The sequence below is a fragment of the Falco rusticolus genome, chromosome W (assembly GCF_015220075.1).
Source record: "Falco rusticolus isolate bFalRus1 chromosome W, bFalRus1.pri, whole genome shotgun sequence".
NCBI classification, from domain to species: Eukaryota; Metazoa; Chordata; class Aves; order Falconiformes; family Falconidae; genus Falco; species Falco rusticolus.
The window spans coordinates 1,802,779-1,828,442 of NC_051209.1; the positions used below are offsets into that span (position 1 = coordinate 1,802,779).

General features: G+C 38.2%; 1 protein-coding gene across 1 annotated transcript; it reads right to left on the reverse strand.

Annotated features, from left to right (window-relative positions):
• Window positions 1–644: 644 nt before the first annotated feature.
• LOC119140904 (mucosa-associated lymphoid tissue lymphoma translocation protein 1-like) lies at window positions 645–21,324 on the reverse strand. The gene is given in 13 exon segments (XM_037372568.1): window positions 645–1,840; window positions 2,570–2,695; window positions 3,589–3,746; window positions 5,196–5,347; window positions 6,020–6,145; window positions 7,219–7,293; window positions 8,648–8,825; window positions 14,443–14,643; window positions 16,466–16,501; window positions 17,640–17,666; window positions 19,419–19,451; window positions 20,187–20,268; window positions 20,870–21,324. Coding segments are annotated over 13 exon segments (1,914 nt in total). The 5' UTR covers window positions 21,131–21,324; the 3' UTR covers window positions 645–1,381.
• Window positions 21,325–25,664: the final 4,340 nt, after the last annotated feature.

Consider the following 25,664-nt stretch of genomic DNA (forward strand, 5'->3'; position numbering starts at 1 on the left):
ATTAGCTCATACATATTACAAAAGTTAAGCTCATTATTGGTTAGTTGCCTAAATACCAAGCCCGCCCCTAGTTTCTCTTCTGTAGTTTTCTGTTCCCACCTGCAACATTCTTTTCCCACCACGATCTTCCTGTTATTAGTAACAAGAACAGCCAAAGACAGTGTATTTTGCTTTACTTCAGATAAGCTGAGAGCGATGTGCATTTTTGTTCAGCCAGCTGGACTATGTCTATGTGACCCTTTTCAGCTAGCCAGTTATCCACACTCCCTCTTGATGATTTGTAGTTCTCTTAAAAAAAACAAAACAAAAAAACCAAAAAATGGATAACATTAGTTTACTAGCTCAGTTCAGGTTTTGTTTTCCTTGCACAGCTCTTCATCCATCTGTCAGTTGATGCCAGACACTGAACATCTGACCATGAGAGAGAATGCAGTCAAAGCTGATAATTAGCTACATCCAAGGGACTGGAATATCAGTGACTGATCCCAATGCATACATGAGGAGGGAAAGAAAGTGAAGCTTGAAGAAGCACTGGAATATTAAACCATGGCGTCTTCACTTCTGTAAAAGCTCCCTCTCTGCTCAGTTAATTTACATTATGTGTCATCTTACGTACTCAATAGGAGGCTGTTACAATATATATATATATAAACACATAAAACCTTATTTTAATGTAGTATGTAAAAAGAAATCCCTGGATATTGAACAACTGAAACTGAAAGATGGAAAAGAGAAAGATATGGGGCTAATGGATTTTTTTAAAATCATGTTAAATCATAGAGGACGTGGAAATTCATCTTCTTGCTTAATTCTGTCAACATTTTTTCCTCTGACAGCTATGCATGTTTATCTTGGTTTTGTATAGGATGAACAATTTCTCTCTGAAAACAGAAGATGTATGAAAAATGCATTTACAGGAAATCTTGCAACTCCCATAGGTACTAGAGAAGTAGCTGGGAAGATCCAAGGCTTTACTATTTCAAGAGAAGCTCTGACACCACAGCCAGGCTTTCATGCATTCACGCCCTAATGGAGATAGGCAGCTTCCTCCCAGAAATGCATGACTACTTCCATGTGTTAGCTGCTTGACTGCCAGAGAGTGGAACAGAACACTCTGATCAGAGTTCAGGTTTTTCCCATTTCAAATGTCAAATGGTAGGAGGAAAAAACCAACCAATCATGCCTTTTTTGTTCCTAAATCTGTCAGTCCAGTTCTGTCTCTTTGGATCTGAAAATTTTCATCACAACCTCATTTCCAGTACCACCTCTAGACTCTTCAATCCCTTTGTCCTGAAGCCCCCAAACTCCAGAGGATGGATAAGCAGTGTGGAGGGTTTGCTACTCAAGGATGATACTCTTGTCTATTCTGTACAAATCACAGCTATGGCTGTTTAGAGAATCTGAGGTTGTCAGACAGAAGGAATTCCAGTTCAACAGTATCATCAGTGGTCTCTACTGGTACATTGCTCTTTTCCACAGGGCTTGAGTAATTCTGTACTTCATGTCTTGAAGCCAATATCCTTGAACTCCTATTGCAAGAACATGCTTCTGGTTGTCTGATGCTGTCTGAGCAAATATGGTTAGGATGGTAAATGCCTGGACAGGAAGTTGTTTGGTGATGACTAGGGATGTAGTATTTAGTTGTCAATGGACTTGAGTCTACATGAAAAGAATCATTAGCCGTGCAACAGGTCTGGAAATAGTTATTATTTCTGAATCCATGATGAAGGCCTAATTTAGCAATAAGGGGCTTCTCAACATTAACTTACTTCCTTTCATCCATTGTATCTTCTATTCCTGGATACTCATAGTGCAAGCAAACAGTAAAGATCAAGTGTTCCTGCAAAAGAGAAAAGGGGGGCAGGGGGTGGGTGGAGAAAAGTTACACTTCCTCCCCAGATAAACAATATAGGAAACACTTAAAGAGGCACAGTCTACTGGAGAAAGACACTAATCTTTTTTAGGAGCTAAAGACATATATTAGGGAAGACTTGTTTACTGAGGACCTCTCTTGCTTAATACCTGCTCATCTGATAGTCTGTTTCTAGAAGCACTTGTATTATACCTGCTGCCAAAAGCACTGAAGAAGAGATACGAAGTAATGTCCAGCACAGATGTTTGTGATACAGATACGGAGATAAACTTAACAGTGCCACAGTATGTTGAAGTGAGAACCTTCCAGAAACTGCATGTCCAAGAGCACAGATTGGAATGGAAGGAGATGATATGTAACATTTTCATCTCCTATGAATGACTTTGTAAGATGCAGCTCTGCTTCAGGTCACATCTCCACAGTGTGCAATAGATTATCTTCACAAAAATAATAATCTTGTCGAAATTCAGTATGGGCCTAAAAAATATAAAGTGTCTTGCACGATGGTATCAGCATCGCATATGCATTGATTCAACTAAGAAACTAAAGTCACTGAATTGCACTACTAGCCATTTTTCCCATCCAAAGAACATATTATTATGCAAGTAATACACAGCTATCTCAACAGAACTGCAAAGCAATGTGATTGATGTAAATTATCTGAACAAACTTGTGAGGAATAATATATATATTAACCCTTAGTTTTTGCAGTGAACTTAGCCTAGTGTAGAGGCAGTGTTTGGGAAGGTCCTTTGATACTAAATAGCTTCCGGTTTCCTCAGGAGTTCCTTTATTGGCCTCTTTAGGATCCACATCCAGGTCCTGTTGCAAGAAAGAAATGAGAACTCAATTGAAGGTACAGAATTTGTAGATCATAAAATAGTTAGCAGTATTTCTTTTTATAAAGTCAGCATTTTCTTCTTAAAAGGAAATAAAACACCAATCTTTGATTACTTGCAAAAGCTGCTGAAACCACTGTTAGTCACAGGCAGCAGAGGTTACATCTGAGTAGGTTACCCTCTTTTGCTAATGGTTCCTGTCAGGCTTGCTTCAGGGTTGCTTTTTTGCATGTTAACTTCTACCATGAAGTACAGTACTATACCACTAATTCTATGAGCTAAAAATACCTGCATTTATTATGCACATTAACTCAAATATTTAATTCATAAAGCATCAGAAGTGTCCTGTTTGTTCTGTCTAAAAAGGTTTTCTGCCCCATGTCCTCTTTCAGAGACATCAAAAAAGACAGTTTTTTGCCCCAAGGAGCTTTCTGTTTTAGTCTTATCCTTCACTTCACTGTGATCAGCTGAGTAACATCAATGGAACTGGACAGGATCACCCAGGTGCAAAGAACTGTAAAACTAAAGCCTAAGAAACCTTGTTCTGCAAGGCAGATGTCTCCTCAGCTCACATAGGAGCTACTGACATTTAACTTCTTTAATTAAATATAACAAATATATGATATTAGACAACAAAAAACAAATGAGACTTTGAAAGAGATGACCCCAGATTAATTTTAATGTATTTTATATATTTAAAAATATGATTAAAAAAAGAAGTGTAAATGTGTGTGTTTGTACAGGCACACATATGCAAGCACCTGATTTCAACATTTAGACCTATTTTATGACAAAAGATGCAGCCTGACATGGACAGACCAGATAATTTTCAGCTTCAGTGGAAGGAGATCACTGAGACCAATAGGAAGCACTTAAAAGTGCGAAGTCTGTAACGTAGGCTCTGCAAACTACTATTTCAGGTGGCTTCTTTAGTATTGGTGTGTAGATTATCATGACATTTGAAAACTCGGCTGCAAACCCCAACTGAATCTGAACACCACATTTGAATTCAAGATACATACTTTCTGGAAGCTCTGCAAATAAATAACACATCATTAAGTTCTAAATCAAACTTAGCATATATATTTTCTATTTTTTTAATTTTGTTTTTAAATTCAAAAGTTTTAAAAAGGTATAGACCTCTTCCTGTTGCCCTCCCACTACCTATTACATATTTACACTGAGGCAATCCAGGTTAGAAGCTAATCAGGCAGCAACAGTGTTTGCTAGTATCACATGGTAACCTGCAGACACTGCCAGAGAGCTGACTCAACTTCTGCTTCATCGGTTTCTTTCCAATCTCTGCAACTAGCAAGGTAACATTTACTTTAACTAGGGTATAGCTTACTGACCCAAGAACTTGTTTACATATCTGTAATCCAACCAGTAAGGTTAATATGGTCTATATCCAATATGTATGAGACACAGCTATAGCATTGTAAGAACTGAATCTGACAGCAGAACAAGTTTCAGGTTCATTTTTTCCCTTTCACAAAGCCTATTAACACGTTCCCAAAGCCTAGCCTGCAGCATTTCTCTATATTTTGGTTCTCTCTCAATCCATAGTAATATATCTGAAAGCACTCGAGAGCCAATGACATCATTTTGCGTCTGTATGCTTTGTACTGATTTTTCTACTCCCACTGGAAGTGGATTATTTAACATTATCATAGACATATCTTTATACAAATATAAAGGTTATCCTCTTCCCAAATTCCAAACACATTCTCTTCTATGCATGGCTTAAAACAAATAAACCATAAGATAATATTATATCTTTATAATTTTTGTTTTGCATTTCAATCATTTAACAACCAAGAATTAAGGGCTTGATTGCACAAATAAAAATCCACATCTGTGAAAGACTCTGCCTACATGACTAGTTGTCTTAAAAATGCCACCCCTGGCCCTCTGTCCAATCTGTTTAAGAAATTTGAAAACGTACTCCAATATGTTTAGGTGAAAAAGATACAAAGATCTTAAACCTCGCTGCCCTTCTTAAAAGAAATCTAGAAAGCCTGAAACCAATCACACCCTTATATTAGTTTTCTTAGTTTGTATACATGGAAATCTCCTTTTTGTCATGCGCCTTGACCATACAGTTCACCTGGCTATTTTAAGTGATGGCTTTAGAATGAGATTAGCGATGTCTTAAAAGCATCATTGTTAGACCCAAACAGACTACTGGGAAATTATTCCAGGAGGTAGACATCATATAAGTCTCCCAACAGCGTTTGAGCTGTTTGAAATACACTTACTCAGGGTGAATTCTATATGTCACCTTGTTCATTACGATCTCATGTAGAGGTAAACCCCAGCACAAAAATTTACAAGACCTGAATGTACTAATGAAAATTCAAATACAAACTTGAATTTCTTCCATTCAGTATCACAACCCACAGACTAGAGATTATTAAGGAAGTATGTCCTCTTATTTTTTCCATCATGCCAGCAGGACCATCCAAAAGTAGACTGTACTATACCATGAGCTTTAGCCCACTGTAGGTTCCGGGCCAGAGACTCTGCAGAAGCTGTCGTTTGTTGAATGGGATCAGTTAATGCCCTTTTCTCAGACAAACTGCTGCGGATCTCCAAAGCTTGCTTGCCTTTGGTAAGGTGACATTTGCCCATATCTAAAAATAAGATGCATACAGCTTCTTTCAAAACTCAATGCTGCTGAAATTGTAACTGAATTAAGTACATCACTGCATTGCTGTGTGGTTGCTATGGTTATGCCAGTGTCAGCATGTCCATAGAAACTTGTAGTGTTAGAAGTATTCATTGCTCAGCTATTCGTTCAGTTAAAGCTAAAACAGCATGCCAGATACCTGCAGAGAATCCTGAGGGTTTTGCATGTGTCCTAGTCAACATGCTCACATGTTATTCAAAAACCAGTTCAAGCAGGTCCTTCTGAGGACTCAGTTAATTGCTTAAACAAACATGGCAACGACTGGACTATCACCAGCAGCTGACACCACAAGACAGAAGAGTAGTTTTTGTGGATGGACAGATCAAAGCTTCATGCAGAAAGACACTCAGAACACATGAGGCTCACTTTTTAAAAAGGAGAGTATAAAATTGATCACTATTAAAGAAGCTAAAATCCCTTTATAATATCACAATCTTTGTTAATGTGCTGCCCAGTAGCACCTGCCTCTTGATAAAAGCTGCTATTTTAACAAAATGCAACAAGAAAGAGCTTAAAGTAACGTAACACATTCACCATGAGAAGAACAACATTTAAACAAAGAACTTTTTAGTAATGCAAGCTGTGAAGACTGTTAGCACAGTAAGCTGGAGTTCATCTTCTGCAACCTCATCAAGCAGTACAGTAATCTTCTTGTCTTCTAACAAACAGTCCTTCAAGAACTTCATGAAGATTCCATTGGCCAACCCCAACTGCTGAATTTCAAAAGCTTCTGCTCCTTGGCACCTATGAGATCACCAATATCAGACAAGGGAAAACCACTGAAACGTCTGTATGATTAACATCAACATGAGGACAAAAGGAGTAAAGTTATGTTGGGAATGGGGAAAAGAAACCCTACAATTTGAAAACCAGGTTGTGTCTAACACCAGCTGCCTTTTCACATTCATTTGCAAGCAACCTATCCTGGGAAGATTTCACTTACAGTCAAGCCACAGACCAGAGCTGATTTCAAACTGCTTATATGAGGAGCTCAAATTTCTTATAGAAGACTTCATTAAAGCTCTACTACTTTTGTTCAACAGCTTTTACATTTGACTTGAAAATTGATAGAGGTTATTTAGCTTTCTGCTTAAGTAGTCTCTTCAAATAGTTTAAATTGCAGCCGTAACTTTATTCTTTACACCAAGAATAAGAAACACAGGGACCAATCTATATGCTACTTCTCCCATAACTCTTTTACTTACATTTCTATTTTTTTCTATAAATTTAACTTGCATTAACACATGACCAAAGAGGGTACAGCATGTAGGTTATAGCTCATAAACTGCTCCACAGTACTTGACCTTCTGTACAAGTTCACAGTGCAGTAAGTACCATTAGAAACACACAGGACATAACTCCCCCTTCCCCATCAGCATAAACATAAAAAAAAAAATAAATCGAACACTATGGTCTGAGGGTAAAATTTGCTTTTTACTTCTCTGGTTTTTTTCATCTCTAATAAATAATACTTTGATGAGTAGAGCACTCCTACAAGTAACCATTAGGAAAAGATCAGGAACACTGTCCAGCAGTTTCTGGTTTGCTGAATGCAGTTCTCTATCTGCCATTACCCCACATATGAATAGGAACATTAAATACTGGGAATCACTACATACGCATTTCCACAGTCAGACTGTGGAATGATTCAAAGAAAGAAGCAAAAAAGATAGTGTGAGGACACAGATACAGATATGAAGTACTGGTCCTTTAACACCACAGTTAGTATTTTGCCTGTAAAAAATTAGCTATACAATCTCAGTGCTCAATTCTGGCTTCAAAATTCCTGTAGCACAGCAGGAGAAAAATTTCCTTACGTTGCATATCCAAAAACGATGTTGGCCGTAACCTTCAGAGCATCTAAGATAAGAATTGTGTCATCATATTCATTTCTACAATAAATGGAAACACATAAAAGAAAAACAATAATGTGAGAACTAACAATGGTAACAAACTCTAGAGTTGTTCAAAATATTGAAACAGCAATTTTATTCTCTCCTGCAATTGTGGAATGAATCCTGACTGCTGAAAGACAAAAATCAGCATCATCATCAGTCTTCATGAAGGCAATGTAGACATAGTCAAGTGTCACATGTTACCCAGCTGAGGGCAGGCTGTATTAACCAATATAGAGTTTGGTTACAATTTCTTAAAAAATGATTTCTGATAACTAGCCATTTGAGGTTATAACAAAAACTGTATGAATTCCGCCGTCCCTCCCCTCCCCCGCCATGGTGTCTGTGTAGTTAACATGAGGCTTATGTAGCTGTACTTTCTATGTGGACAGCAGATTGTAAACTGAACTGGGTCACTGGCATTTCATTAGCAGTGAAGTTTAGAGGCTCTACAAACATTAAAGCACTAGCAATTTTCTATTATGAAAGATTCCTTAGTGACCAAATTTCAGACGTGCTGACTGAAGAGTTGATTTCAAGTGCAACTTTAATTGGATATAGTAGTCTCTTAACATGGAAGGAAAGCAGTAGTTTGTTTAGAAAAATCCAATAAACCAGTTGATTTTTAGCTCTAAATAAAGATACAACATTCCCAGCATAAAAGCAGTCTGCAAAATCCATGTCTTTGAAGAGTTCTAAAATAAGCACTTCACTTGAGCCCTTCTGCCAAATTAACATGCCTTTCATCATGGAGTCTCCTTCCTGTAATGATGAAGATAATAAATGATGCAAGGGGGAAAGGTCATTTTCCTTTTTTAAGATGCCTAATTTTATTTTTATCTAAGAGTGACACTTCATAACTTTTAAACTTTTAACTTTAACTATAACTTTTAAACAAAAGAAGAAGAAATAAATGTCATTCAAATCAAGAGGCAAGTATCTATCCATTGAAACAGAAAGTCTAGTCGCCAGCTTCACATTCCCATCCAAGGCCAAAGGCAAAACAAATCTATGAATGAATCCTATTAACTTTAAAAGTACTCGGGTACAGGCTGTGAATTCTCAGAACCATGAACTTTCAAGTACAGTGAATTCTCAGCCTAAAGTCTTCTCCTCAGTGCGAAGTCCAGCTTTCTCTCAAGATCTCTTGCTAATCTCTCAAAGTGGCTGTTCAGTTTTATTTGTTCATTTTTAAGATACACTCAGTTTCAATCTGTTGCTGCAGTGAATGAACTGAACTTCACAGATGGTTCTCAAAACCACAGTCATACCTTTCCTTCTATCATGAAGCAAAATAATTCCTCAAACATTTAATGTCAGTTTGCACTATTCATGAATTATGAGATTATACCTTTTCCGACACATATCCAGTAGGAATATATTAAGTCCAGTCTCTTTTTCCTGCATTAGTTTGAGGATGTTCTGCACGCACAGACAGTTGGCAGATCGGTAGGGATTTGGAGCATCAATAGGAACCATAAAACTGTTTCCATAGTTTTCGTAGCCATGGCCAGCATAATATAACAAACCTGAGAGTTCAAAATACACGTGACTGAAAACACAATTCAAGAGTACATTTCTATAAATTATAGCACAGTCAAAAACTTAATGCACTACGTCTACACTATGTGTCTGTGGGAGATTAAGATCATTCAAGCTACTCCAAGCAGTTATGGGTTTTTTTGGTATCAATATGTCTTTGTTAATACAGGAAGAAAGGAGAGACAGTGGGGGAATCACGTTATCATCAACTTCACAATACACAGACACCACACATTTTGAAAAAAAAATATTTAAAAAATCACTCATGCATACTGGCATCAAACACAAAGTTAAATACTCTTTAAATGCTTTAAGTAGAATTATGACCTGTAACAGAAATAATCTTTTATGTATGATATATAACTCAGAGACATGAACAAGGAAATGTGCCGACTGTAAAACATATTCTCCACATGTGCAATTGCAAAGCTTTGAGCAGCAGCAAGTCAGTGGAGATTTTCTAGATGGAAAAAAAAAATTACGCTGAACAGTATAGATAGATTATTTTTTTTTTTTTTAGATGAGAGATGCTGTCATCTTTAAAATTATTCTCCCTTAAGTTTTGGGGTTTTTCTACTTACCATTAAGCACTGGTAGTTCTTAAAAGTACTTCAAGTAGAAAAAAATCAAGAGAAAAACCTTGCTTGCACTATGAGAGCATTTTGCAAGTTTTTAGTTTTGCTGTTTCCTCTGTACCGTCACTTCCTACAGTTGTTTTTGTCTTTTTTATAAAAGACATAATATATGTCTTTTATATATTATATAGAGAGAGGGTAAAGAGGGATAAGAAAGATTTTTAAATTTGGGGGGAGGGAAGATTATTCCATGAGCATGTTTGGTAGGATTCCAGAGCACATTCCCATTACTAAACTACCAACAACTGATTTTTAGTTGATTGTATCTACATCTCTTTACAGTTACAGCCTTATGAATCTTGAGGGTCTATTAAACAAACAAATACTTTGCACGCTTACCTATATACAAAAGATTATCCTATAATCACCTCCTTCAGGTGTCAATACACAATGGCCTACAGTATTTTAAGATTTAAAATCCTCAATAAAACATGCAATGTTTTGTATAAAGAAAACATATAATGAAATTTTAAAAAGCTTTTCTTAACCCTGAAAAAGGGAACTGTAACCTAGGGCTTAGATTTTACTTATATGACTAAAAATGTCAAATATTAAAATCAATTTGCCCTAAGATTAGATGATTTTAGCATTAATAACCTCCACTGCTGTAAAATGCAGTTATGAGATGCTTGTATGATTAAATGCAATTTTCCTATTGTCTGCTCCCAGTACTAATTTTGCATATCTATGGCAAGTTCCATCTTCTAAAAAGAAATTTTATTTATCTGTACAAAGTAGTCTATTGATCAGATATTCAAATATTTTATAGTGCTGCAGCTGAATAAAATTCAACAGAGATATGATGATTTATGCTAGAGATATGGTCTTATGTCATTACTCTTACTAAAAATAGCTGTGAAATTTATGTCACTAGAAAACTTGAATATTCAGAAAAAATAAAATAAGGCTCATCCTAACATACTAAAAAGATCTACATTTAAATCAGGTTGAGTAGGTAGGTATGCTAGATGTTTTTATCTTTTCATTACAGATAGCTACAACGAATGAAAACACTTCTCTCACACAGCCCTGTACTTTTTGTAAAGGAATATAGCACTTCAAATTAATCCTTTGGTTCTCTTACTTGTAAGCTCTCAAGTCATTAACAACTATGCCAAGACCTTGCAAACTGCTCCATTCAATCAACAGCGCTCAATTTCTTTTTATGGGAAACATGCATAGTCAAGATAAGCAGCCAGCAAGTGCATACAAGGTAAACTCCAGGGTACAAGGTTTCACTTAAAGAGCCTAACGGTTATTCATCTGCCAGAGTCTTGGAAAATGGCAACAGCTTTATTCAGTTAAAAGTCAGATTTCTAAAGGGCACAGAACTGAAAGTGTATGATTAAAAACCTAAACAAATAAAGATACTATGGGGCTATTTATAAGATATTGGGCTATTTATAAGATTCCAATGGTTACCTGAGACTAGGTAGTTTCAAGAGAGTTAAAAATGAAGTGCCCAGTTGCTGACTCCATGTCAGGTCCTAAGTTAAAAGGAAACGCTTATATTTGATTTCCACAGAGTTTGGATCTGGACCTAAATCAAGGTCATATTTGAAATTATATACATCTGAGTGTATGTTAGATAAGTAACTGGACTGAGTGTTTCTTTAATGTAATGAAATGTTTCTTTAATGTAAAGCATGATTTATCAGAGTATTTCCTCAATGAATAGAAATGTCTCAGAAATAACAACCACATTTCTTTTATATCCTTGGCAGATGACTATGCTATGCTTATTTGATGAGTACCTGCAACAGTTAACATGTTGAGCTCAAGACCAGAAATAAATCTCTGCATACCCAGAGTAAGCAGAGTAAACATGGAGTGCCTCATTAGACACTGTGACACAACAATTTTAAGTAAGCTCAAGTTCCTCGTAGATGTCAGCATTTAAGCAATATCTGCCCGCCCTGCCCCCCCCCCTTTTTTTTTTGTAAAAAAAGAAAGCAGCCTAACTTTCTAGCCTTTAAAACATATGGGTCTATGCTTTTACCTTTTGTGGAATACAATATTAATTACATCTTACATCTAGAATAATATAAACTAAGGTATCAGAGGAGACCATCATCACTGCATTTACTGCTTCTGCTCTTAAAGAATGCTATCTCAAATGCCATTTTCCTGGTCACAAGCAAGAATTACACAATGTCATATTAGGCACCATGAATATGTGTAACAAGGACTAAAACAGAAGTAGCCACTGTGTGTCTTCTATTTGGAGCTATGCCTACTAAAAATGCAATAAATCATTATCTATTTGTGCACTGACAGCATGTTTTATATGCTTTAAGACATTAATAGCCACTATCCAGAAAGAACAAGTGACCATTTAAATTGAAGTAGTTATTGCCAAACACTGAAAGAATACTCTGCTTACCTTTCTGAAATATCAACTTGCTGGAAAAACACACCTGCAAAAATAAGCCTTATAAAAGCTTTCATATGGTGCTGTGGTGAGAAACTCTTTATAGCTTTTCAGTACTGTATTTTCTAAATTCATGTCAACAATTACAGAAAAAAATTGAGAAGGTACAAGAATCTAAAAGCTCTCTCAAATGTATAAGCACATTATTTCCCAGGGAACAACAGAAGAAAACTGCTATCAGAAAGTCTACTAAACTTTACTGCCATACTTAGTTTTCATGCCATACAAGTTTTGGCTCTGATATTAATACGCAAATATCAGATCAGCCAGTTCTGCACAGACAGAGCATCAGGTAACACACCATTCAAAAAGTCATACTAAGAAATAACCTGACCTTGTGTTCCAAAAAAAGAATCAAATAATGTTTTCTTGGGTGGGCATTACTATAGGAGTTCTGCAATTTAAGTAGGATAACCGGCAGAACTTTTTGGTCTCCATTCTAAAGAATTTCTGGAGCTATTTACACTACCTTAGCTTTTAGAAAAATGACAAAAACAGTGGCAGTCGGTAGCAAACTCCTCAAAACCCACAGCAGAACAACTGTTTCTTACACTCCAAACCAGGTCATTCTAGGCCTTTTCCATGAAAGACATGAAGGTTTTTGTTCTGTGCATCAATTCCACTATGCCCTCCCTCAGCTAGCACACCACCAGTTCTGTCTTGTGTTTGTCCCTCAAAATCAAGTTTATGCAAGACAAGGTATCCCAATATATGAGTAACCATCTAAGAATCAATGCCTATCGGTAGTAGCAATGCATACCAGACCCAATTGGTTAGTCATTATCCAAGCAGAAGGCACCTCCTGCGCATGTGGAGGAAAGCTTAAAATTTTTATTAATATTCTATTATAGGTATCTTATAAATGGATGTGACTCAAATTACAAAAAGAAAAACGTGTTAACCACATATCTTTTAGTACGCATACTTTGCTTAATTTGTCTTCCTATAACTTAAACCAATACTGATAAGATGCTGCAGTACAATTATGAAAGCGATGCTGCAATTTAGAGGTGGGAGTCTTGGAATTTTGTGGGGTGTTATTTTTAAGTCTGAAGACTAACAAAAAAAAAAAAATAGATAAGGGTTGCTGCCTGCTTAAGCAGCATAACCCCTATTAAGCTTTCCATCTAATGTGCAAAGACACACGGGAAGAGTAAATTTTTACTATAAATTCAGACCTTCCACAGAACTCAGAAACAATAGTTGTAGTTCTGCCTGAAGAGGAATCTTAGTATTCAACTCAGTGAAAAGTTCTTTATTATTGACGACTGTAGCCAGTCAAAACCTTAAGTCCACAGCTCATTAATTTCTCAGCTAATGCCTTTCCTTAAGCAAGGTATATTCTGCAAAGGATAATGTGAATTCCCCTCAGTTTTATTTTAGTTCTTTAAAGTGCACAGACATAAGAGAACTACATTTTCATTTCACATAAACTTATTTTCAATTTTCTTTTTGAAGTGGAAATCCAGGTTTGCACAACTCGCTCTCATTCCCTGTCAAGAACATTATGAAAAACTCTGTGCTTGCCAGGCCAGTATCACAATAACTGAAAGGAAGCAGCAATTCAAAATAAGAATTTCTACTGAACCTGAAAACCTGGCAAAAAAGAGGGAAAAAAAGATGTCCCACTCTCCTCCCCCCGCAACACACCTGGTATCAGAGTGCAGCTCACTGTCAAGGCAAAGGAAAGCACTCCTCTTCCTCTGTTCTTTACAGAGCTGGCAAGTGAGGACTAAGAGAACAGAGCAGCCCCTCCCAAAGAGCACCAGAAGGATGGAAATCCAGAAGGAAAAAGCACTCTGCAGACATCCAGTAGAAAGACAGGGGATAAACAGAAGGCAAGCCCAGAACATTCATGTTGTACTTAAGGCTGTTCCCCACCTCCCCAACAGAAGTGCAACCTAACAGTCTAAGTAAGCCAAGGGACTGGCTAGTGTGAATCAAATCATTCATTTGCAGGCACAGAGAAGGGAGGAGAACACAATAAAAGTTTACAAAGAAGATGTTTAAATGGTCTCCTAAAGGCACCAAGGACTGCTGCCCAAGACTACAGGTAGTCTTGTATACTGCAGTTACACAGTTCTCAACTACCAGCTCATTTCCAGAATACACTAATACAGGTAACAGAACAGATTATTCTTGCTCTTGCTTCAAAGACTAATGACTTCTAGTACAAATGTGCATCTTCTGCAGAGCATGTTGTCAAATATACTATACAGATGCAGCAGGTTTTAGCAGACAAAACATATCAGTACTACCAAACAAGAAAGTGCACTGCAGTTTTAGGCAGAAAACATAAAGAAAAAAGTTCAAACATTTTATTTGTTCTAAGAATAAAGAAAGAATAACATTTTAACCAAAGTCAAAAGGCATGCTGGTGTGCGTTCTTCACTTTTCCCATTCTACATACATGCCATTTACCATGAAGTTTGCTTTGCTATTGCATATGGTGAGCTGGCAGAGGTAAATACCAGATGTTTGTGTACTTGATGCATCATAAAACTGACCTACTTCAGAAGGGATGTTGCATGTTCTTACCATATACTCCTTTGTCCAGGAGAAGTAAAAATTCATCCACTGCATTTCTCATCTCAGACTCAGTAAGATCCAGCAAAGAAACAACATTGAAATCCAGCTGTCTTAGCAAATTGGTCAATTCATAGACATCAACCATTGGAGCCTTGAGTTGGTGATTCCAGTAGCTCATATTTCCTATTAACAGAGCTACCTTATCTGTTGCTGCAAAGACAAGGGAAAAACAAAACCACATCAGGTTTATATATTCCATGGGTTCAATACCTTTACATTTAATTTCTTCCAAAGTGAAAATAGTATCCAATCTCACTTCAGGCACAAGATTTTATATGATTTTAGAAATCATCCTACATCAGTAATACAGGTCAACTCTCTTCTCATCCAAAAAACCATTTCAGCAAGGTCTGACAGTTCACATATCTGACCTGTGACGCATCTCAGGCTGGATAATCTGTCAAGAAGTGAGTTACTAAGGCTATCTCCCATTTCTTTCATTTTTCTGAAAGTACAATTATTGAATTCCCCCATGCAAGAAGAAAGTTAATAAACATGAAAAATCTTATGGCAAGTGGCCAAAGCTACAGCCGGTATACTTTTCCAATAACCTCAAATTTTCTTATGCTTCTGTAAAAACAAACAAAACCCCACCACACACAAAAACACACTTTCACATGTCCCGTCTCTCTAAACCACAGTACATTTAGGTGGAAACTTTTACAGGTCAGAAGTTAAGTCTTTTTTCTGTTTGTTAAGGTTTCTTTTTACTGTTGCTTTGGTTAAAAACAATTATACAGAGATATAAGAAATTTACAAAATTTGGAGGAAAGTCTACTGATATTCTCATAGTTTGAGAGATGTTCATTTTGATTTTAATATAGTCTAAAGTAATTCTGTCATAAGTAAACAAAGCAGCAATGAAACAGGAAAAAAGTCACATGAACAGAAATGCTTTAGGGACCACTAGCCTGATTTTTATGCAAAAAATTGCAACTAAGTTACAGAAAGGCACTTATTCAAAGTAAAGCATTTCCTCCCTGGTTTGTTACTTCTCCTCTCCAACAGGTATTATAGTCCCACAGCTCTGGTGGCAAATGACGTCATATGAATGCCCAAAATCATCTTCAGAATCAGTAACCCTGCACAGCTAGATTCAGAAGAGCATGTCTGTCCATAGCTTCCAAGTTTAACATTTCACCTCCTTCAAACAAGATGTTTCCAACATTTTTGCAGCTGGAAAACCTCCAAGGTTTTGAACAGTGTAAACTATTTTAAACAGCAGAGACTGATTAACAGTGGCATACTGTCATTGAAAAACACTTTTAAAAGTACAGGCTTTAGAAGTGATTTATAAAAGATGAACCAGAACCGGGGAGCACTTCTACTCCCTCTCACACAGATGAACCTGAAAGTGGTAAAATTTTGACAGAGGCCAGCAGCCTTTCCACCTGGTTTAGCATCGACAAGACAACATGCCTGACCATAGTCAAGTCTACCATGCAAATTTAAGAATGCAGTTAAACCCCAGCAACTATTCTTCATAACACGCATATGCTACACATCCATCTTTATGAGCTCCAGGTCAGGATCAAAGCATCCTCACACCGTGCATAAGAGCTAAGCTTGCAGGGAGAGCATACCCTTAGCAGACAGACTACCAATCCTTTTTAATCATATCATCCTAATACCTCTATCTCCAACTGCCAAAATAGTCAAAGTAATGGAGTAACACACTAGTTAAGGTTGTGGCCAGAGGAATTTGAAACAGTAAACTGAAACTGATGAGAAGTTGTAGATGCTCCACTGAGTCACTAAAAATACTGGTGTCCTCACCACAGTTTACTACTGAAAGGGCATCCAAGCATTATAAAAGGACTATAAAAATACACAGAAGTCTCCCTCCCTGCAGCTATTTGAATGCACTACAGTTATTTCACTAGCAGTGGCAGAAGAAGCAATATTCAGAAGCTAAATGTATTTCCTAGATATGAAATACATACGTTCATTACAGCTACACAAAACTACTTACCAACAGATCTGTGATTTGATTGTTCTTGTAAGTCTGCTTGAAATAGATTGAAAGAGCAGATCATCAGTAACTACAGTCATAGTTGCCAGTGTCAGAAGATGAACTGCACGTTCCATACAGCCATAGTCTATTGGTACTGCTTTGCTTAATATGTTACTAGTTTAAGAAAAAAAAAAGCGTGCTTCTTTTTTTCTGGTGAGGTTTTAGGGTGGTGTTTTTGTCATTGTTGACCTGATTTCCTTCACCCTCTTCCAGCAAACATAGCCCAACAGGATATGAATAGCTAGTTCTACAAGTTAAGAAATAATAGATGATTACAGTATAATTTTGAATCTCATAAACTGCACATCAGCATTTTTAGTAACTTCCAAAACAGTTCATCCTCTCCAAATGAAAGCAGACATGTAAGATTAGAGATGTTTAGCAGAGATGACCATCTGTAGGTGAAAAGTCTTTTATTTTGTACTTCACAAAGGGCTGGTAGAGCCAATGCTGTGCCAAGAGGAACAGGTAAGTGATATGCCAAAGTGGTACACTTTGGGTTACATGTTATTTATCATGACAGTACCACTTCAGTGACTAAAACTAACTCTTGGCAAAACTAAACATATCTTTGATATCTAACCTAGGAAATTATATGACCTTTGTGATTCGAGATTTTGGGAACTCTATATCTGGGATAATCTTTTATGGAGCACTACTCCAGATGTGTGTTTCTATAATAAACATCAAACAGGCTTCAAATCACATTAGCTCACTCCAACATGAATTTAGGAAATATACCAATTCAATCTATCGTGTGACAGTCATCTTACATCTTTTTCACCTTAATCATCTGAAAAAGCAGCAGCATACTAAAACTTAGAATCCAAAGCAGCCACAGACAAGAATGCAAAAGATAATTCCTTCTATATTTGTATAAGTATACATGCAGTATAGAAGACCAGCCTTGTGTGATTTTACAAAGATAATAGCAACCCTATGATTCACTATATTCTTCAAGTTAATGTATTGGAACCAGAAAGCTGTGCTGCTCTTAACATGATATGAACCTCTATTAAGCTATATACTGTAACTATATATTAAACTATATATTGTAACCCTGCTAGGCTTCAGTGATTTGTAACATAAGATGAAGATGCAAAATTAAAGTTTTTCAAAACTTATCACTTACCTGGTCTTTGAAGATCAGTTAGACCTTCTGTGAAGAAATACACCAGTAAAATCAAAACGAGAAGCAAAAAGATACAGTTTTACTAATAAAAATATAATTGTCATGCCATTATTAATAGAAGCTGAGCATTAGAAAACAAACTACCTTTCTAAATACTTTTGGCTTTGCATTTCTGTAAATCTAATCTTTCATATATTTATTCCACTCAGAGAGAAGAGAAAATCCTGTATCAGTACACGAAGCTATGCTAGAAACAGCATTATAACATAGCATATCTCAAATCAAAAAGAGAAACATACTATGCCCCAGTCCCACAGACATGCAAGCAGCTGGAATGAACAAGGAACAAGATAGCAGAATCAACCATTTGAAAAATAGATGGTTGAAGGACTGCTGTAAAAGCAACATCCTGAGCAAGAAATCTTACTTTGTAAAGCCATGTGTATTCAGAAAGACTTCAGATAAAATTTTCAAACATTCTAAGCTACGACAGGTTTCACCTGTTTATTCTGAAGACATTAGAAACTATGGAAAAGAAAAATAATTTACCTGAAGCACCAGAAGTCTCTTAGAACAGGCCTGCTCCATCCAGCAGAGCCCTAGGCAGACCTCTTAAGCCACAAAAAGCAGGCTCATATATCCACGTGAGAGACTGTAGTAACCTAGGACAATATTACTGTAGGTGTTAATATAACTTAGTAGCAGAATGATGTTGCATCCAAGCAAACTGTAGTTTGGGTGTAGACACCAACAAATATGGTGGTTACCTTCTGCTTCAAACAGTAGTTGAATCACAGGCAACAAGGAGGCTTCTGCATGGCACTCTATCAGGTAATACACACACCCCCAAGCTAGAAAAGATGTGAAGGCTCAAAGAGACCACCAGTCACAGAAGCTATGCCATGGAAGCGGCTGATACCGAAATGTGTATCTCTTGCATGTTCCAATAAGTGACAGTATACAATCCCATCACAATGTTAAACCTTTAACAAAAGAGCTAAAGGGGAACATCAGCTCTGGTTAAAATCTGAACAAGAAATGATGCAGAGCAGTTTGATTCCAAGAAAACTCTACAATTCTATGAAAAAAAACCTGGGTAGAGAGTAATTTATTGTACTTTGCAAATCCATTTGTTTTTTTCATTGTTGGTGGATAAGCTGGGGGGGGTGGGGCAGGGGGAGGCTGCTGTGAGCAGCCTTACATCTTTATACATGATCCCCCCATGATGTAAATATTACAGGCTTTGAGATGCTTAGCAATCAAGGGATGGCATTAACACTAAAGTTCACAATGCACTTCTTCCTCCCCACTGCAGCAATGCAAAGGAGAGCAGAAATTGTCCTAATAAGGTTGCTAGAAATACCTCTTGCAAGAGCTGACAGTGGAACTAGCTCTATCCAACTCTCTAAGGTCACCCAGGTTCCTATACACTTTTAGGTTTTCTTGCAAGGATGTTGCCTCCTGAGCCCAGCCAAAGGAATCTCTAGATCTTTAATTTCACAAGAAACTGCAAGCACAGGACAAAAGTCAGTGCAAAAATCAAACAACTTTGAATACTACAGAAGAAGGAAGTAGTTTGCTTTTTCTCCCATGTGCTCTAGATCATGGTATCAAGGCAAAGAAGACAGAAGCACATGCAGAAGGAACGTTGTATCACACATCAATGTTTTAAAATAGACTGAAGCTCTTAACCTACACATGCTTTTCAGTAACACACTCAATCTATCATCCCCATCACTAATTTTTAAAAATCAATTCACAACTAAAGATTTACTTTACCTTCTGTGCACTCCACTGCCATAGCTTTCCTTCCTTGTGTTTTAAGACAGGGCGGGGGGGGGGGGCGGAATTGGAAGACAATTTCTCTCAGTTATGAGAGTTAGCACACAAAGTGAAAGACAAAGGTCACTTCCAAGCTTCTCTACAATCTGGCTTATTTTATAGCAGTACAAATCAGCACTGACCACAACACTGTATAGTAATTATTACTACAATTCAGGAGTACTAAACTAGACTATTTCTTAGGATAGGAAACAACTTTTCATATGAATTATGTAATAGTATTCCCAGCTAGATCTGAAAGCTATACAGATCTTTTCTTTAGTATATTGCAAATATACGCACATACACTAAACTGTGTTATATTCATTTATTCTGCTTGCTATGAATAATCTCACCTGTTCTGATTGCTAAAGGACTCAGCGTAACACAGTTCATATCACCAGCAAGGGTTAAACCATATTTTAGTTGTCAAAAAACACGAAGAGATCAGCTTGCAATCTGCTGACAAGCCACATACATGTTAGCAGTGCCAAAAAGTGATAGCATTCCTATGCTGGTTACCATAAAAACTCAAAGCCCTTTATAACTGATAAAGCTCTAAAATTCCATTTGCTGCAGGCAAGCACAGCTATTTTAACAAATGGATAAACTAAAAAATGCAGAAAGCACGTTCTTAGCTTAATACTGAAAGCTTCAAAAGTAAATTCTAATGATAAGAAAGAAATCGATAAATCAGATGACCCGTATCAGAGAAAAACTCCTTACCTATTACAACTTCTATCTTCTTGCTGTCTTGATCTTCCTGGTCATTGAATACATGACACCAATACGTCCCTTGATGTTCCATTCACATGAGTTACCTATGCAAGCATCATCATAGTCACCCACCAGACTCCAAAAGAGCACCTGTATCAGTTTCATTTAAGCCCACATGCAGGAAAGAGTAAAAACTAAAAGCAAAGCCTAAACAAATCCAAAAGCTACCGAAACCCTCATTCTTCAGTAAGCTGGACAGCATGTGTGTTCTAGAAATGCTTTCAAGAATTGAAGACAGACTACAAATCCACCTCAGGCTTGAGATGCATTAAGCACTGAATGCAGCAGCTTGTACAAATCTGAGTGCTTTGCAGGGCAAGACAGAAAGAGAAGATTACATTTTTACTGATACTTTGTTATGTCAGTATGTCACACCAATCTAAAATACACTATAGACTTACATCTCATGACTACCACCTGAAATGTGTTCAGGATTAAAATTACGCACCCAAGCACCTCAGAACAATATGAGCAAATAAGTAACAAGAACAGGAGTACAACTTACAGCAAGCATTTCTATATGAGGTTATCAAGGCTATAAAGAAGTTATTTTCTTCAAAGAAGCTTTATGTGTAAGGTTAAGGGTGGTTACACATTAGCTCCCCCAAGGCTGCCACTTTGCAGTAACTTACCATGTAGACATTTTTGCTCCCATTTGCCAAGGGAAATCCATTCCTGAACCACTGGTAACGAGGAATTGGGTTTCCAACAGCTCCACATTCTAGTACCAGAGCATCTCCCACTGTCAGGTTTTGTGGCTGAGGCTGAACACAAATGTGCAACTTATTTTTAGGGAAACCAACTAAGCTCCCTTTATCAAAAAACAAAAGGGGAAGAAAAAAGAAAGGGTGAGACAATCTAATCACATATAGATTAATAAGAATTGATGACATATGGCCACATCTTCCTGGAACTACAAGACTGTTTTAATAGCAATGAGATTAAGTTACTTGTCTTTTAAGAGTAAGCTAAAAATGAATAGCTACAGCTTTCCAGTTCTTCAGCTAAAAAGCAAAAAGCAATGGACATTAAATATATCCCAGAAGTAAAAAAAACAAATGTAAGGCCTCTTTGCATTATTTATTCCTGCCTGTAGGATTATAAACGGTCCAGAGAAAAGAGCAAGTACAAAGAAGAATGGCTACTGAAGGACTGACTGAGGTCACATAGACATAGTCCAGCTGGCTGGACAAAAATGCACATCGCTCTCAGCTTATCTGAAGTAAAGCAAAATACACTGTCTTTGGCTGTTCTTGTTACTAATAACAGGAAGATCGTGGTGGGAAAAGAATGTTGCAGGTGGGAACAGAAAACTACAGAAGAGAAACTAGGGGCGGGCTTGGTATTTAGGCAACTAACCAATAATGAGCTTAACTTTTGTAATATGTATGAGCTAATTATAACAAGGCATAAAAGGTGACTGTAAGGGACAATAAAGGAAGTCTGCTGATCACTCATATTGAGTGACTGTGTCTTCCCTCCGTCGCGACAAATATTTTACTTCCTGCTGACACAACTGAAGCTTAGAAAGAGATGCATGGTGACCTTTTTTTTCTGCTAAAGCCGTACATAGACAAATAGTATCTTTCAAGCAATCTTTGTATGTCTTGCTGGCAAGTAACAAATCATCTACATATTGTACACATATAGAACCTCCAGGTAATATAATATCTTTTAAATTTTCTCCTTGCCAACCCAGCACATGATCCTTAAAATAGTTGCAGGTGTCAGAGGCAGCTTGGTCCACAAACACACTTGCTGCCAATTCATTATTAAAATTCTGGAGAATCATTCCCTCATACTTCAACAAAGCCTGTTGCAATCTTCCCCAGTAGTCACTGGGGTGTTCCCCTGGCCTCTGTCTACATTCCTGTACTTTTAGTTCAATTTACTCTTATCTCCTGGCAAGCTCTAATCACATTTATCAGATTTCTAACCACTATTCAGCAATTATCTCTATCTGTTTGATTATTATAATCCCAATTAGGATCAGCCTAAGGCCAGGCAGTGTGATTTCCCCTGGCTGTAGGGATAATTCCACATTCTTTTCAATTATCTTTCTGTCTGGACCTGGATGGAACAACTCTCTCAATAACAGGTTAACATCAGTCCAGGATGGATTATATCCCAAATATATATTGGAAAATAATAATGCACATAGACCTGCATCTTCCTTTAACCTGGGCATTTGATTTCCCCACATAACCAAATCCCTGGGGTTCCAGGGGTGATGGGTGTATACATGTAACACTGGAGGTGGGGGAGGAACAGTTCACATGCACACACCCATCTCTCCACCACTGGCTGCATTGCAAGAGGATTAGGGATAACGTTAGAAAACACAGAGTAAGGCCCAGCAGAAGCAGTGAGGACAGCAGAGGCAATTTGGGGGGGGAACCAACAAGCAATACAAAGGGAGGAGTATAGGGTGGTGCAGTTACCCACAGCTGCTGCAGCTGAAGTTCTTCCTCAAGGTTTTCGTACTCGTTTTTGATCATCCTCTTTATGGTGGTCATAAGCCAAATTATTCCATACATATCAATAATCCATTTGCTGAAATTTTTTTTCACCTTCCAAAATTTTCCAGAGGGTAGCTAATTTCTTTAATTCAAAGGATCCTTCGCGGGGCCATACCCCTGCTCCTCTAAGTGCTGGCCAGTCTTCCTTACATAACATTACAAGTGAGTTGATTAATCTGAAGAAGGATGCGCATACTAACTTGTAAAACTCAAGGTCCTTTGTGTGGGCCCAAAGGATAACATCAACAGGAGGCCTCACACATCAAGTAGAATATGAGTTAGAACAGAGTCAAAATTGCTGACCCCCTGCAGTGCTTGAGAAGGGATAATACTTAACAGGGTCAATACAAGGAAAGTCTAACACTAAATCTTTTGAAAATGAAATATCATAATGGACTCAAGAAACAAAGAGTATGCTTTAAACTCTTTGCAAAACATGGTCAAGTTCCAAGCCTCTGTGTCTATGCACAGTCACTAAAATCTATAGAATCACAGAATGGTTTTGGTTGGAAGGGACCTTTAAAGGTCATCTAGTTCCAAGCCCCCTGCTGTGGGCAGGGACATTTTCCACTAGATCAGGTTGCTCAAAGTTCCATGCAACCTGACCTTGAACACTTCCAGGAATGGGGCATCCACAACTTCTCTGGGCAACCTATTCCAGTGCCTCACCACCCTAACCATAAGAAGTTTCTTCCTTATATCCAATCTAAACCTACCCTCTTTCAGTTTAAAGCCGTCGCCCCTTGTTCTGTCACTACAGGCCCTCTGTTCATCTTCGTAGATGATCTTCATAGCTTCCAGGAGGATCTATCTGTTCCATGATCTTACTGGACACAGAGGTGAGGCTGACTGGTCAGGAGTTCCCAGGGTCCTCCTTTCCACTCTTTTTAAGAATGGGTGTGATGTTTCCCTTTTTCCAATCACCAGGGACTTTGCCTGACTGCCATGACTTTTCAAATATGATGGAGAGCGGCTTAGTGACTACATCTGCCAGTTCCCTCAGGACCCTGGGATGCATCTCATTGGGTTCCATGGACTTGTGTATGTCCAGGTTCCTCAGGTGGTCTTGAAGCTGATCTTTTCCTATGATGGGAGGCACTTCATTCCCCTAGTCCCTGCCTTGAGATTCAGGGACTTGAGAAATGTGGGAAGAACAATTGCCAGTGAAGCCTGAGGCAAAAAAAATTGTTGAGTACCTCTTCTTTCTCCTTGTGAGTTGTCACCAGATCCCCTGTCTCATTTTTCAGGGGGGGTGGTGGTGGTGGTGGTAGTGGTGTTTCTTTTGTTGTCCTTTTATGACTAACTTACTAGTAGAAGCCCTTATTATTCTTCACGTCCCTTGCTAAATTTAGCTCCAGCTGTGCCTTAGCTTTCCTAATCCTGTTAGGGATTCCTGAGCAGTATCCCTATATTCTTCCCAGGATGGATGTCCCTGCTTCCAATGCCTATGCATTTCCCTCTTGTGTTTCAGTTTGACCAGGAGGCCCTTACTCAGCCATGCTGGTCTCCTGCCTTCCTTGCCTGATTTCTTGCACGTGGAAAATGAGAGTTCTTGTGCTCTGAGAAAAATGTCCTTAAAGAATTGCCAGCTCTTATCTGCTCCTTTATCACTGAAGGCAGGTCCCCAGGAGGTCCCATCCACCAGTCCCTTAAACAACTGAAAGTTCACTTTCCTAATGTTTAGGGTCTAGACTATATTTTTCATCTGGCCTGTATCCCTCAAGATCATGAATACCACTGGGGCATGATCACTGCAGCCCAGGGTACCACCAGTCTTGACCTCTCCAATAAGTTCCTCTGCATTGGTGAGCAACAGGTACAGTAATGCATCTCCTCTGGTTGGGCTTAGAAATCACCTAGCTTAGCAAGTTATCCTCAATGCACTCCAAGAGTCTCCTGGACTGCTTACAACTTGCTGTGCCTCTTTTCCAGCAGATGTCAGAGTGGTTGAAGTCTCTCAGCAGGATCAGGGCCTGGGAGTGTGATGCTTCATGTAGTTTGAAGTAAGAATGCTTCATCAACATCCTCCCCTTGATCAGATGGCCTGTAGTAAATACCAACCGCAAAGTTTCCTTTGTTGGCTTGGTGTCTAATTTTCACCCATAAGCTCTTCACCTGTACACTGCTGTTTTTCAGGCAGCTCTGTGCAATCAATCATTTTTTTTACGTAGAGGGCAACCCCCACCCCTCCTTCCTTTCCTGTCTCTCCTGAACAGTCTATAGCCGTTGATTGCAGTCCTCCAGTCATGCTATTCATCCCACCAAGTTTCAGTGATAGCAAGAAGATCATAGCTTTCTAGCTGCACAGTGGTTTCCAGCTCCTCTTGTTTCTTACCCATGCTGCATGCATTGCAATAGAGACACTTCATTTGGACTGTCTCATCTTTTTGGAGGAACTTTTTTGGAGGGTTGGGGGGCATTCCTCACTCACTACTCTGGTAGGTGCACTCATCTACCCTGTTGCTTGTGAATACACAAGTGTCACAGCTTTGGACACCCCACCCCCCCACCCCCACACCCCCAAGTTCATCAGTTTAAAATGCAATTCACCGAGTCAGCCAATCTGCCAGCAGAGTCTCCTTCCTCTTCTAGATAGGTAGATCCCAGCCCTCCCCAAAAATCTGTATTTATTTAAGAATGTCCTGTGATCATAGAAGCTAAAGCCCTGGGTGACGACACCAGCCGCAAAGCCAGGTGTTGATCTGCATGATGGGTCAACATCTGCCCACACACCTATCTCTAACTTTCAAGATAGAGGAGAAGATCACTTGGGCCCCTGTCCCCTTCACTTGTGCCCCCAGCGCTCTGAAGTCCTGCTTGACCTTGCCTAAATTATGCTTGGCTGTGTCATTGGTGTCCACATGGAAAAGAAGTAGGGGATAGTAGTCTGTGCTTTTTACCAGTTGTG